Genomic DNA, 15947 nt, shown 5'->3' with positions numbered 1-15947 from the left:
TGTTAGTGTCTGTCTAGTGCTTGCGCCTATGCAAGGCATCATCTTTGCCCTCAACGAAGTTTCCTTGGCTATCACTCAGGCATCTTTTACTTTTGCGAGGCCTTTGAGGCCTTGGAATTGTTGAGGGCAAGACCATTCCTAGGGTGTGACAGGCACAGTCAAGGATTTTTTTTTGCCAGCCCCCCTTTCTGTGTAAACAGGTTTGAGTCACCAAAAAATCAGTGAAACAACAATCTACTGATTCAATCTCATACAATACTGGTCTTGCCAGTGGGAGTGAGGGATCCATTTGCCAGACCACCCTCTTAAAAACAAGGTCAGACCACTGGCCCAGGATGACCCCACAGATCCAAGTCACTAGGATCCCTAGGGCATTTGGTTGAGTGCATGCGTGGGGTAGAGTGTCAAAGAAAACCATGAAGGGGAGAAACAGGGACCTAGGCCCATGCTGTTTGGCTGGATTGGGCAGCATGTCCAGAAGGCATTACCTCCCTGCTGGTCCCAGTGTCTGAATGGTAACTAATAAAATTTCGATGCTTCCAGTGATTAAAGCCCAGGTCCAGGTCTCTGCTGGGGGTGACTTGCCCAGATGGCACTGCTAGCCCTGAACTTTCCCAGACATCAGAGGGGATCTTAAAATTTTTCAAGGAAGATGCTACAAAATGTAGGGCTTGCGAAGGCTCAGGGCTACAGGACTCAGGAAGGAGACCTACATTCCCAGGTCTATGGATGGAACTAGTTGGAGGTATCATTTGGACTGTGAAGGAGTGAAAGTTGTTAGAATCAAAATGTAGTCACTATTGTTAAGAAAACCCTGGAAAATACAGCCAGGGAAGGTCATGAACAGAGAGGGTTCTCATGCTCGTATGCATGAGAGCAACAACAACTAAAGATCCTACAAAAGCCACAACCTCATACACAGGCCATTTCAATCTTATGCAAAAAAATATTTCTATAGGGACATCTGTCTAGCAACTGCCTGTCCAACCTTTGACTGGTGGCACCCATTATTAATTTGAGTAGCCAAAAGGTAATTATTTCAAAAAATTATGTAATCTTAATTTTTTTGCCTTTAAAAATCTTTGTCTTTTTTTCCTTCCCTGAATATACACATAGTTTACTATGACATACATATTTTTATTGCAATACTCTATTCGTAAATAAACATCTTTTCTTTTAGAGAGTATCTCTATTTGTTATTTAGGTCAACAAAGACAAATATCTCCACGTTTCCCTGTCCTTAAATTCCATTCAAAATAACTTATTTCATATTTGCACTTGAGATACAAGTCTGTAAGAATTGCTTGCCAAAACCCATATTGCAAGGTCTCTGTCATTGTATGAAAAAGGGAGCTACAACTCTACTACAATCTGCTGATGATTGGTAGCTTCATCTTTCTTTCATTAGACTTGTCTTCATCATTAATCAATTGCACTTGGTTTGTATTTAAACACATTTGAATTTACAAATTGTTACCTAAATGTTCAACTTCTGTTAGCCGCTATCTGGAGACTGTATTTAGAAACAGTGCCTGGCTCATAAAGGGTATGTAATAAGTACAATCACAATTGTAGCTAAATGCTACTCTGAACACCATAATCAACTGTAACACAATGGTTAAATATTTGTGTACCTAAACATAAAAGGTACAGTAAAAATATGCTATTAGAATTTTATGGGACCACTGTCATAAACGCAGCCCCTCATTAACAGAAAGGTCTTTATGTGGTGTGTGACTATATTTTTCTACATATAAAATTTGAGTGTCTAATGCTACTTTATTTAGAGCAAGACCCTTTCACTCTGCAGAGCATGAGTCATTTCTAATTGATACTTTGTGGAATTTACATTGTAACTATTGGTTCCTTAGCATCAAGGAACAACATAAATTTGGGGGCAGAGGCCCTGCATAGACACCAAATTTTATATATAGAAAAATACAGTCACACGTCACATAAAGACCTTTCTGTTAATGATGCTGCATTTATGATGGTGGTCCCATAAAATTATAATAGCATATTTTTACTGTACCTTTTATATTTAGGCACACAAATACTTACCCATTGTGTTACAATCACCAACGGTGTTCAGTACAGTCCATTGTGTTACAATCACCTACGGTGTTCAGTAGTCACATACTGTAGAGGTTTTATAGCAACAGCCTACATCTATAGTCTAGGTGTATAGTTGGCTGTCCCATACAGCCTGAGTATGCAGTAAGCTATAATATCTAGGTTTGTACAACAAAATCCCCTAAGGCATGCATTTTTTAGAATGTATCCTCATCATTAAACAATGCATGACTGTACTTGTGAAATGATGCTGGTGCACTGCTGAAGCTGTTTTTGTCACTGGAAAATTATTTTTTTCATTATGCTTATTATAGTAGGTCAATGAGTTCAGACAATTATAATACAATCTGGCAGATAACCATAAAGGAATTGCAATTTAGCAGGCAAAAAAAAGCTCTTTAAAAAAATGCATTTTTTTTTCATATGCATTTAAAGGAAACTTGCTAAAGTAGCCTTAACCTAATAATATATTTTCATATATGTAATTGGGAAATCCAATTATTCAAAGTTAACTTGTTTTTCTGTTTTCATTATGTTTTTTTCATAGCTTTGATGTTTTGGCTCTATGTGATCACTCCTTTGTCTTGAACATCTCTGTCTTAGATTTGTTTCATCTTTTGCAATGACTGTTAACAGCCTCTTCTTTATCTTAACCATTCACTGTTGACATCAGCTAAGTTGGTCATGTGTGTTCTTTTCTCTTCACAGTAATTATTAATAGGACTCTCAGAATACTTGAGAGAGTTGGTGTTTCCCAGGTGGCAAACCAATGAGTGTGTTAAGATTGAATGGAGTACATAATTTCCCCAGAAATAGTAAATGCTTTAATATTTCTGTCTCTTCTCCATGCCCTAATCATCATTTTTCTAAGCTGACAAACTACCTGGAGCACAGTCCTTGTTTGCTCTAATCCTTAACTCTCACTTCTGCTTGGATGCTTGACTCTAGAACTCAGATTATCTTATTTCTGTGATTGGCTCTGCTTCAAGATGCTGCCTCCTGATCTCTGCACTTCCAATTTCTCTGCACTCCCAATACTTCCTGGGTAACTAGATCTTCGGTCTTAATCAATTCCTTTGCTTCATAATTTGGTTTCACACTTCTGACCCCAGCCAGTACCCACTTATTAATTAACCACAGAAAAGACCACTTCCATGACATTCTCTGTGGAGCTTGCTCTTTCACATAGCTTCAATACCCTTTGATCAAAGATAAGTCCCCTTTGAATCTCTAGCTTTACACCTTTTCAAATACGTAGGAAAATTGCACTTAGATGACGCTAATGGAATCAAACATACACAGGGTGATAAAGATTAATACCCAGAACTCTTTGCAAACATTATGTCTGTATCTTGTATTAGAAAAACTACAATGTTTCTGTGTGATGTCTTTTTTTTTTTTAACTGTTGCCTTGAGTTATTACTTATTCATTTATATGGGATATCTTCAAGATGTTATATACTCCCTAAGTAAATAATCATATTTTTAATTTCTTTATGTTCCCACACATGTTCCACAGGGATAGGAACTCAATGAAATATTTCTTGATTGAAATGATCTCAAGAGTCTCCTTTCTGGAGCATCAGACCAGGAAGTAGGAGCCAGGATTTACTATCAACTCTCTCACTAAGTAGCTTCACTGCCTTCTGAAATCATCTTAGTTTCTGTAAGTATAGAATGTAGACCACTACATAATCCTTACATATCTTCTAGAATTGTAATCTTAAAAGTAGAAATGTATTTTCATTGTAAATATTTCAAGGTACATGAATGGTAGAAAGAAGAGTTGCTGGAGGAAAGACTTTAATATTAGAGATTCATAGATTCAGGATTCCTAGGGTTGAAGTAGATCTTAAAGATCATCCAGTCCAATCACCTTTCCAATGCTTGGATCCTCTCCACAAGAGCTCTTCCTAGTATTTGTCTAGCTTTTGCTTGACAATTTCCAAGTGACAAATAACTCACTACCTCTTAAGCCAGCCCACTTTGTATAGAATTCTGACATCCCAGTGTTTTTTCTTATATTGAGAAGAAGAATAATTTTGTACAACTTTAATACTTCGGTTCTAGTTTTGTATCCTCACTTAACAATGGAAAGGCCAATAGCTCTTCTACATAACAGCTCTTCACACTTTTGTGAGCAGCTACTTAGGTAGGTCAGCAAGGAGAATAAACACACCCTCTACTTTTGTGTCTGAATGTGGTTCCAATCCTCCACATCTGCCTAATTGTCCCCTCCAACCTTCCTCCAAGGTGACGATGTGCCTGTATAAATACAGTAACCAGGATGGATACCATTGCTTGCTCTGATTTTACCATGGCAGAGTAGAGTAAAAAAAACTTTCATATCAATTCTTATGTTTATTAATGTGGCCTAAATTTATTAATAAATATTGACTTTAGAGTCACATGAAATTTTTAAATTTTCTTTAAAAACTTACTTCCAAGAGCTATACTTTTAGAGTAGGAGAATTTAGATCCCCCTTACATGCATTCTTTTTTGGGGGCAGGGGATAGCATTTAGGGGTAATACTAATCTTTTCACTTGTGATTCCTCCCATTATCAGTAATCCATCAATCAGATACTGAGCTGTTGAAACATTCATGTCCAGGTGATTTTGGATCTGCTGATCAAGAACAGAGTGAGTCCTAATCATGCCACTAAAAACCTTGATCCAAGGTGATATTTCTCAACTCATCAGCACTACTGAGCAAGGATTATTTAACCAGTTATAAATCCCACCTAACCGTTCCATCACTCAGGCCTCATTTTAACATCTTGTCCATAGGGATATCATGAGTGATGGCTTGCTCACCACATTTCCTTATCTGTTACTAAGTAAATTTGCCAAAGAAAGAAAATTAGTCTGACTTCGCTATTTTTAACATAGCTTAATTTACTTTGTTTCACAATAGATTAATGCCTTCAGATAAAATTAAAAGTCAAGCTAGTTAGGACTACAAGTATTTATGCATGATCACAGATCTTAGGGTTCATAACCACTGTTTCTAGTTCTGACAGGACAGACAATGTAGCAGATAAAACTTTTCTGGGCCTGAAACACAGTGAAGTTTCTGTTCTAAGTATAAAGTTAGTATCTGTTTATGTACTATCCTTACTACAAAAATTCCTTGATGCCAACTAAATGCCAACTTCATGTTCCTAAAGTCCATAATTGGTACTCTGCACTTAAGAGTGGTTCAATATATGTCTATTCACTGAAAGTAGGACTACATAAATTATTTTGGATTGTCTATGTCCTTTCTCCCCCAACCACACAAAAAAAATTTCCTCAACTCCCTGGGGCATAAATGCCCTCTTGGTAATGCCTGTTTTCTGGTTGAACTCTTTCTCTTCCAGTAAACAGGCAGAAACAAAAATGAGAGTTTTTGAATAGTTCCACTTATTTGTATATTCTATTCATATCAGGTAAACCTTTATTTCATTCATTTTCTTTAAATTTAAACATGACTAAACAAAAATAACAACACAGACTTTATAATTCTCAGTTTGGTCTTGGTGATTTTTCCAACTGTCAGTTTGTTTTGATGGATGGTATTCCTGCCACTGCTTTTACATGTCAATGCCACTTGCTTCTGTCTATTTTTCTCATATTCTCGTTTTCCTACATTAGTATCAAATCTTTTCATATCTGTTTTAGGCAGAAAATTCCCATTTCAGACACACTGCTCCTTCCTTAAGTACACAGCTTCATAAATATAATTGTGTGTTATCATCCTCTGGAATTTCTCTGACAGTACATAGCCTTTGGTGTCCTAACTACTCTTCCATGTTAGTTAAGACTGTACCTATATCTAGAGTTTCTAGATTGTAAAGTGATTGACAGATGAAGGAAAAAAGTAGTTGTGAACAACTTAGTTTGGACATTAAATGTAGGAGAAAGACAAGTCAGTATTTGGAGATGATGGTAAGATCAAGTAATAACTTTTAAAAGTGTAGATTAGACATGAGCATCTTTGAACAATAATGGAAATATCAGAGATGCACTGCATATGGATGCAGAAATTGAGGGGTGGGGAGAGATCACAGTCATTGTGCTGTTAAGTCTTAGCAGGATGCGATTACATCCCGAATCTATGTTCCAAGAAGTCAGCAAAAGTACATATTGGCCCTGTTGTCATGGGGATATAAACCAAACCTATTTATGCAGTTTTTCATTCTGGGATTTGTGACATAGAAAGACAATGAACAACAACCAGGCACGGTGGTGCATATCTGTAATCCTAGCATTTTGGGAGGCCGAGGAGGGCAGATCACCTGAGATCAGGAGTTAGAGACCAGCCAGGACAACATGGTGAAATTCTGTCTCTACTAAAAATACAAAAATTAGCCAGGTATGGTGGCAGGTGCCTGTAATCCCAGCTACTCGGGAGACTGAGGCAGGAGAATCACTTGAACTCAGGAGGTGGAGGTTGCAGTGAGCCGAGATAACACCACTGCACTCTAGCCTGGGTGGCTGAGCAAGGCTCCGTATCAAAAAAAAAAAAAAAAAAAAAAAGACAATTAACAAAAATACAAAGAAAGAGATAGCATGACTCTAAAACCAGATCCCCAGGTAAGCTAAAGAAATGCTTCCTCTGTTAGGTGACTTTCCCTAAATTCATTTGTGGCCTTCAGGTAAACTTGGTTCATATATATGCTTTATTTTTCCTGCATAGCACTTAAAAATTGAATTTGAATGCTTTACATGGAAAAACAAATGCTCACTGATTCATTTCAGTCTACAGCACTCCTTTTTATTATATAACCTGTCCATACACTGATAGACATTTTAGTTTGCAAATCTTGCTTCTCCATTATAGGTAATAATAATATGAACAAAAACTGTAAACTGTAAATGTATAAAAACATGAAATCTCCCATTAGTACCACAGCTTTTCTATGCTACTTTTGTAATTTGAGTAAACCAGCCATTTGGAAAGGATGTCATAAGAGATTTTTGAAATAAAATAATTTTGCTTAGTTTCTGTTAGGTTTATTCAGTTGCTTTTCAATACATTATTTCCTTTGAGTTTTGGGGTTTCCTTATTTAATACCATCTATGCTAGTAACACATTAGTAAGAACAAACAATGTACATATTGAGTTTGATTCTTCATGGGTAGGGGTTATCCATACAATCACATTGACTGATCCATCCTATCTGAAGTTTGTGATATTACCCTAGCTTTTCAAATTATTAAAGTAAATAATATATCTTCGCCGATATTTTCCTTTGTGAATTACTATGAACATCTCCTTTGCTGCTCATCATTGTTGACAGAACTAGTGAAACATTTTCAGTTTTATTTATAGCTTTCCTTTTCCACACCATATTTACTTTCAAGTGAAGTCATGTGTCTCTGCTCTTTTGAGTTAAACCTTTTAAGAGTTATAAATCTTAGCACATGGTTCAGAATTTCAAGTTTGGTATGTGGACATCACTATCTCTTTACCGTAATACTTCCCCTGCCATATATTCTATTTTCTATTTCCATTTTCACTGGTAGAAGAAAGAACATTAGTAATGCTCCTGTGTTTTACAATTTTCCAGATCAAGACATTAAAATTATAATCACTAGAGATGATTCCCTAGGGTCCTCAGATGCATGAATAAGTAGCACTCGGATGTAGTGCCTGGGTTTGAAAAATTTGCATGGTCTTTCCATCCAACTTGGATACCTATTCTGGAATCAAAGCACACCTAAAATTCATAGCCTTTAACCAAAGTATCAGTGGGCCCATGTATCATTTCCTTTGGTACAAATATGGTTTTTTGAAACCTGTTTATACCTGCATTTTATTTTTATTTCTTCAAGCCTTATTTTCAATAAAGACTTTGTTGTTGTTTTTTTCTGGGAGCTTTGATTCACCATTTATGTAGCTTCTACCTAGCTTCATAGGTGTAGCATTTTGCTCTTGTCTTTCTCACCTATATTTCAGTCCTTAACATGCTGCTGTTTCTGGCTTTGTTTACCCTCTACCTCTGCTGTTCTATGAACTAAAGCAATATTGTTCAAAGTTCAGAAATTTTCTGAGGTCTAAAATGTGACCCCAATTAACTATTGCTAGTTTCTGACTTTGGTGGGGTTGATAAGAATGTAATCATAATTGAGTTCATTATTAGCTGCTCTGACCTGAACGCACAGTCAATGAAAATGAGTAATAAAGGCTAAGTTTCTCGAAGGTTCTATATTTTTTTAGACTTTAACTTATATCTTGCATACCTTGATTTTGACAGTATATCGTTGGCAAATGTCTAATGATTTAGCAATTTCTTATCAAAAGTTAAATATAAAATAAAAATAGAAAATTTTAAGTGATAAAGACAATTAAATACATTTAAATGTGTAAATTATAGCAACTAAGGTAAATATATATGTTGAAATATAAATAAATATAATTATGATGTTAGCAAAATTAATACTTAAAAGTAATTAACCACCAATACTATGGTGACTGACACTGTAATATGTTTAATATTACAGATCATTTCAGAAGACAACCACTAGTTTTCAAATAAGATTTTAAAAATTTAAAAATAATGTCTGGCATGTATATTTTAAATACAAAATAATCTGTCTCTCTTTTTTCCTGATGCAATCATATTATGTATAGCCTAAAGAATTCCCCTCCTGAGAAAGAGGAATCCAAAAAGATTTAGTTTCTTTGCTGGAGAACATATAATCACACACTGGCTGCACATCAGTTTCCTGTAGCTTCTGATGCTTTATGTGGGTTTCACACTGTGGAAATCAGGAAAGGCATTTTTGGGTACTGCAGTCATAAATCTGCAAACATGCATATTATAATCAGAAATTCTTTTGGTGGTAAGGCAGTAAACTAAGTCAGGGTGTTGGGTATTCCTTGCAAATAAGTACTCCTCTGTTTAAAAAACCAAAGGAAGTACTAAGAAATTTGGATCATTCCATTCAGCACTTACCACTGCAGGCAGGAGTTTAATTCTTTCCCAATAATGTAACTGTAAAAATTAATATATAGAAAGACATCCCCCCAAAAGCCAAGTATATATGTATATATAATCATTTCAGAAATCTCACATATTCTTCAGACAATTATGTAAGTATGTATCATGTATGTATATCTGTTTATTTCTAAATATATATTTAAGTAGGGTCATTTCAAATGTATTGATCTATATTTTTATTCTATTAGTCACTGACGATAACTAATTATAACACAATATCTATTGCCCTATTATTTTCCCCCCACCCACTCCTCAACTACAAACCAGAGTTTATTAGGGGGAAGCCATGATAATTTTAAACAAAGAAATCCTGTTCTTTACATTTTATGTCACACATATTATAAAAGTTTATTCTAAATTTAAAATAAATTCTTTTTAATTTTTTGTAGGCTTTTCAATTTTTTCCAACAGAAAACCTTTTAAATCTACATAGCTAAGCTTTTATACACATTCATGCTCTAAGTAACAATATACACAATGGATTTAAGCTGATTTTGAAACACTGGCACTACAATGAATATCATAGTTATGAGAATTACTAAGACATTCTTTACTCATTAACAAAATAAGGTTTATAGCAATACCATTTACTTTGTAGGTGACTACCTGTCACAAGAGTTAGCATTAAGAAAATTCTAGCTATTGTTATAAACAGAGGAATAAAAGGACTGAAAGTTTTACAATACTCTTTAACTGTAAGCATTATTCAGCTAAACTGGACATAAAAAGCTGATCAAAATATAAATTTTGTCAGGTAGAAAAGAGAAGAAATAAAAAGAAGAGCAATGAAATGAAATGAAAGCTAGATGGACACTCTGAAGTGACTGAAATGAGTGGCACTGGAAAGTCTTAATGCATGCATACTTACGGAGCTGCCCAAGTCGAGCTTTTTCTTTTTTACCAAACAAACGTCCTATTGAAGACTTGATTCCTTTCTTCTTGGGGGCTTTGTGAAGAGAGTCTTGACTGCTATTGGCACTGCCTAGCCCAAGGCTTTCTGGCTCAAGAGAGACAGATAAACTACTGCAAAACACAAAAGAGGAAAAAAACTGCTCATTTTCATGCAACATCCACAAGGTATACACCAGTTGTTTCCTTTATAAATAAACAAAAGGAGGAAGAAGTAGACTTGGAATATCATTTTTTCCATATCTTACCACGTTTGCTTTTACAATATTAAAGTGTAATTAAAGTGAACCTCCAAATTTCCACAAGAGAAATTTATTTTTGCTCCAAATGGCTTTTTTCTTTACTTTTTTTGTATAATCTCCAACTAATCAGTGAATATAGGATGATTTTTTAACTGCATGTTAAATGGTCTTCTATTATCTAGTACTTGATCCATTATCTATTTATTTCTCTGAGTTTTTCTAATCTTAAACATAAAGACCTACAGCAAGGAATTGAAATATAACTAATTGTGAAGTTGAACCTGTTCTTCTAATCTACAGCTTTACTTGATTTTCCTCTAGCCATCTTTCCCTCTCTCAGTTTTGGAGCTAAATTCAGTTAATTTAAAATAATCTGGGTGCAATCTGGAAGCAACAAACCATGTACCCTTGTGATCACTGTATATGTTTTACTAATTAGTGTGCTCAAATACTATTTCAAATACATGATAAGCTGAAATGCTTTTCAAGCAGTTGATTAAGGTTCAAGGTCTGGTCAATCTATTTGACACCGTATTAATAGGAGGGGATCAATAGACATTGCTATTAGTTCCTATAGTTGTTAATTTTATAACACCATGACAAATTACTTGCTTTTACTTATTCAAGCCAACTAATTTGAACTCACATTCCCTAACCTTCAAAGCAAGAGCTTTTTATATGTTGAAATATACTTTACTCTTTTCTCAGAGAGTGAAAGAAGTAATATTTTGAAGCTGAAGTAACTGATATGTACACATTAGTAATAAAAAATAATTGGAAAAAAGAAATGACTGCCAGCACAGAAAGCTCTAATTTTTAAAACATTTATTTTAAAACATATTATCTAGAATACAGAGTAGTTATTAAAGCATAATTCTTAAGTCATTATATTTAGTTATATCAATTATGTGTCTAGAGATGCTGCAATTGATAAAACAATAGGAGAAGATACATTTCAGATGTAAACTGCATGCTTAGGTATATTTATATCATCAATGATTATAGAGATCTGTTTGTAAAGCTTTATGCATGTGGATAAGGCAGTATGAAGAGTTGTGATGACAAATGACATATTTCTCCATCTAGACTTATCTTTTTCTTTAATATTTTAGCCAAGGATTTTTTTCTTCTTTTCTAACAATTTTCTGACTGAGGAATTATTATTACTGGCAGCAGCAGTACCTGCAGGGTACAAATACCTGTCTGCTAAAGGCACAATTATGAACTTTTTAGACTTTCATTACCCTTATACTACAATCCAAATTTATTATCTTGTCCTAGAGTCTCCTTAGTTTTTTTTTTTTTTTTTTTTTTTTTTGAGACGGAGTTTCGCTCTTGTTACCCAGGCTGGAGTGCAATGGCGCTATCTCGGCTCACCGCAACCTCCGCCTCCTGGGTTCAGGCAATTCTCCTGCCTCAGCCTCCTGAGTAGCTGGGATTACAGGCACGCGCCACCGTGCCCATCTAATTTTTTGTATTTTTAGTAGAGACGGGGTTTCACCATGTTGACCAGGATGGTCTCGATCTCTTGACCTCCTGATCCACCCGCCTCGGACTCCCAATGTGCTGGGATTACAGGCGTGAGCCACCGCGCCCAGCCTCCTTAGTTTTTTATTAATATTTTTAGTAAGTCCTTCCTCTAGCCTGATCTAATTTTAATAGGAAATATCCACTAAAAATAGAAGATCTATTTTTATCTATATTGTCTAATAACAAGATGACAAAGATACAGTTAATTTTAAAATTACAAATTTGATATCAAAATTGATATTTGGTTATTTTACAAGTAATACTGGGAAAGCGAAGCTGGGGAACTTTCTGGTTCAAATCAAATTTTTAATGTAAATTGATAAGCAGTCTATTTGACAATACTGAAGGAAGGGGAGTATTTTTGGAAGGATAACATTCAACGGGTAGTGTGCCTGCAGAATCTTACCTTCGAGCATCATTGTGGTAGGAAGAAGGGAGAGTATGAGTCATTCTGATGGCTCTAGGGGTGGGAGGAGGAGAAGTTTCACATTTAATTGTTGCTTTGTCCTCTCGACCATCTTCTTCCACAACTGCAATCTAGACACACAAAAAAATACGTTCAAATAATCCCTTTCTCAATTTCAACTGAAAATGATACAAATGGAGAATCATGAAAGCAAGGCTATTGAGTAATTTTAATACAAAATAAAACAACAAAACTTGGGGCATATAAGTCTTACATATGCAAATTTCCATTAAAGAGCTTGACTTTCATAGCTATTTAAAAGTGGACACATTAAAATAAAAAGAAAGTCACAGACCCACTACACAAAAATGTTTGAGTAATAAACACCATAGATCAAGCATTTCCAACCTACAGCCTGCTGGGCACATATAGCCTTAGACAGTTTTGAATGCCACCCAACACAAATTCATAAACTTTCTTAAAACAATTTATGCATGGACCTTTTTTAAAAAAAGCTCATTAGCTATCATTAGTGTTAAAGTATTTTATGTGTGGTCCAAGACAATTTTTCTTCTTCTAATGTAGCCCAGGAAAGCTAAAAGATTAGACACCCCAGCCATAGATCAACTAGTTGCTGAATATTGATCTACAGTGTTTATTGATTTGATCTATATTTTTATAATATCAGAATATAAACTCTTTACCGAAAGGTATTGAACACATATTTGAACAATTCACTAAAATATAGCATTATACATACTCAGGTTATCAAAATAAGACATCTTTTAAGTAGGGATTTTTGAAATGAGAATTTGATAAAATATAAATTTGTCAGATAGTGTTTTAAATCAGTCAGCCTAATAAAATTTATTACGGGGTGTTTAAAATATGAGTTGTGGTTTGTAAAGAAAAAAACCTCTTTTTAAAGTGAGAATAATAAAAGGTAAGATCATAATCTTTTCAAATTGTTTCATTTTACTACCACGATGGGAAAACTGGCAAAGACATACAGAAAACCAAAAGAAGATGAGATGGGAGGGAATTCCTTAAAGAATAATTTAATTCAGAATCCAGAACAACTCAGGACACTATAAATTTTGCCCTGGAAATAGCACACCACTCACCTATAAGTACACCTTTCATATGCAAACCAACCAATTCACAGCCCATACTCTAAACCATCTTCTCCATCTGGCTTTTACTCTTTTTTTTTTTTTTTTTTGAGACGGAGTTTCGCTCGTTACCCAGGCTGGAGTGCAATGGCGCGATCTCGGCTCACCGCAACCTCCGCCTCCTGGGTTCAGGCAATTCTCCTGCCTCAGCCTCCTGAGTAGCTGGGATTACAGGCACGCGCCACCATGCCCAGCTAATTTTTTGTATTAGTAGAGACGGGGTTTCACCATGTTGACCAGGATGGTCTCGATCTCTTGACCTCGTGATCCACCCGCCTCGGCCTCCCAAAGTGCTGGGATTACAGGCTTGAGCCACCGCGCCCGGCCTGGCTTTTACTCTTAAGAGGCAATATTTCTCTGCCCTAATCACCTGAGGGCCAGGCTGAGACAACTAGAGGCAGTGCCTACACCCTGGGGCCAATCAAAATTATTCAAGCTATCCATCCTAAACCTGCTTACCCTGCCTTGTCATGCCTTTCCGAAAAGAGACCTCAAAAAGCCTTCTGCCTATGCCCCCTTCTACCTCCTAATTGACCCTGGTGCTGTCCTGAGGCACAGAGTGCTCCCTCCTCTTTGGAACCACGAATAACAAACTATCTATTTTTTGACAGTTGTCTCCTGATCTGTTGTCCTCACCCTATCGAAATAATAAAATATTTGAAAACAATCAGCATTATTTATGATATATACTAAATATTAAAACATTTGTACTATATATTAATAAATATAAATATTTATATCAAAATATCAAATTGTACCATCGTTGGTTTAAATATTTAATGGAAAACAGGATATTATTTTTCTTGTAATCTAACTATTGTCCCAGAAAGCAAAAACAATTTTATTTTGGAAGTATGGTCTATTATAATCAAATTTAAACAATTCAATAATATTTAAATATTCTCAACCTTTTAATGCTTTATTAACATTCAACTAGAGAATATTATCTTAAAGCTTTCATAGAATAAAACAATATTCAACCTGTAATGATATAAAAGTTATTTACAGTACCTTTCTCCGATGTTTCCTTAGATCACTTGGCTGTGATTGGCAGTAATAAAAATAACATAAAACAGAATTAATTAAGAATTACCATTTGACCATGTTACAATTTTAAATAGTGTCTACAACTTGACTATCATTATTTTCTTCATTCTATTATTTTCTAAATAAATGTATTTTAATTAGCATAGAAGCACTCCTCCTGGTAGTTAAATTTAGAAAGGGAATTTCTCAGGTAATGTAAGTCAGGGGCATTTCCATAATGGGGCCATGTGTACAGGCATTGGATACAAGGCATGGACCCTGGGGAAGAGAAACTGTGGAATGAGTTACAGTGACTGAGTCTAGCTAGAAGAGTGAGCTAGCTAGAAATAAATGTGACTGCATCTTTCCAAGCTGGGAATGAAGATCCAATGCATATACAAGGAGTTTATAAATTCTTGTTTTTGCCCCATCTATGCAAAGCTTTGGGCCTCCTTTTGGGCAGATGTGCTGTTCTTGAGGGATCGCAAAATTCCTGGCATCCTAAAGTCCTCCTCCATCCCACAAATGCCAAAAGCTCTGGGGCTGTTTCTTTCTTGTCAATGATCTTTTATAGAACTTTTAAAAATAGTTCTTTTTTTATGATTCAAGTGAACCTTATTCATGTAATACCTTTGTTCATTTTTCTTACATAAGCAAAACAATTTTTGTGAAACTACTCCATTATGTTTTGCATTTTTGTTGTTGGGAAATGTGTTGATTTTATCCCATTCAATAGTCTAACTAGATATTGCTAGCATGTTGTTTTTTGCTTATGGATTTGTTGTGAGGTAAAAGTAAATATGACTATGCTTTATTATCAAGATAAAAATACCACAATGTTTATAAGTTGTTAAATAATACAAATAATGCAATATATTTTCAATGTCTAATTTTCTGTCCCTAAAAATTCTAATCTTCTGAACATCAAACATAAATTATATCCAACAAAATTATTTTTCCTACAATATTTTCTTCAGGTTTAATAAAATCTACCCATGTTTCACTATAAAAATAATAAAATTGGTGACAGAATTATATTAGGTGCTAAGGACCTGGATTTTATTTCTTGCTTCTCTGACTTATATATTAAAACACTTTAAATATTTCTTTACTCTTCCAAAAATGCCCTAAATATTTTTTCAGTACTCTAATTATAATGTAATATTTATATTCCAGTGATTTATTTATGACTGTTCAAAAAAATTCATGAAAGCACACTCTCTCTCTGTCTCTCTCTCTCTCACAGACACACACACACATACACACAATCACAATCACATCTAAAGGATTATAAATATATTATTTTATTGCCATGAAAACAATAGCACTACCAAGAGTTATGATGCTAATGTTTATAAAAATAGAAAGGTAAAACTATGTTGTATATATGTAAGAAATAAAAGCAGTACAAAAACAAACACAGTATTCTTGCCTTGAATGCTGACTAAATTGTATTCTGTGGTCCAGGATTCTTACTGTAGCTTTGGTACTAAGTTGCTCATTAATACTATGCAGCATATCTTATATATGCAGAAATTAAGTCAGAGACAATAACCCTTTTAGTTAATAAAACCAGATGAATCATTCCTAAATTTCTAAAA

The 15947-nt window shown here is 34.8% G+C and overlaps 1 protein-coding gene across 22 annotated transcripts in view; it reads right to left on the bottom strand.

The window, feature by feature from the left end:
- Window positions 1-15947, bottom strand: part of PPFIA2 (PTPRF interacting protein alpha 2) — a 495144-nt gene that overhangs the window by 70884 nt on the left and 408313 nt on the right. For all 22 annotated transcript variants that reach the window (XM_064376927.1, XM_012442054.3, XM_064376925.1 and 19 more), the window contains 3 exons: window positions 14332-14361; window positions 12149-12279; window positions 9930-10084 (listed from right to left, as the gene is read on the bottom strand). In XM_064376927.1, coding sequence (XP_064232997.1) covers window positions 9930-10084; window positions 12149-12279; window positions 14332-14361 — 316 coding nt within the window. The remainder of the gene's footprint in view (window positions 1-9929; window positions 10085-12148; window positions 12280-14331; window positions 14362-15947) is intronic.

Source organism: Aotus nancymaae, unplaced genomic scaffold (genome assembly GCF_030222135.1).
Source record: "Aotus nancymaae isolate 86718 unplaced genomic scaffold, 86718_ANA_hifiasm-v0.15.2.pri h1tg000016l, whole genome shotgun sequence".
Taxonomy (NCBI): Eukaryota; Metazoa; Chordata; class Mammalia; order Primates; family Aotidae; genus Aotus; species Aotus nancymaae.
Note: the sequence above shows the minus strand (reverse complement) of the source record. Positions and strands in the feature narration are given on the sequence as shown.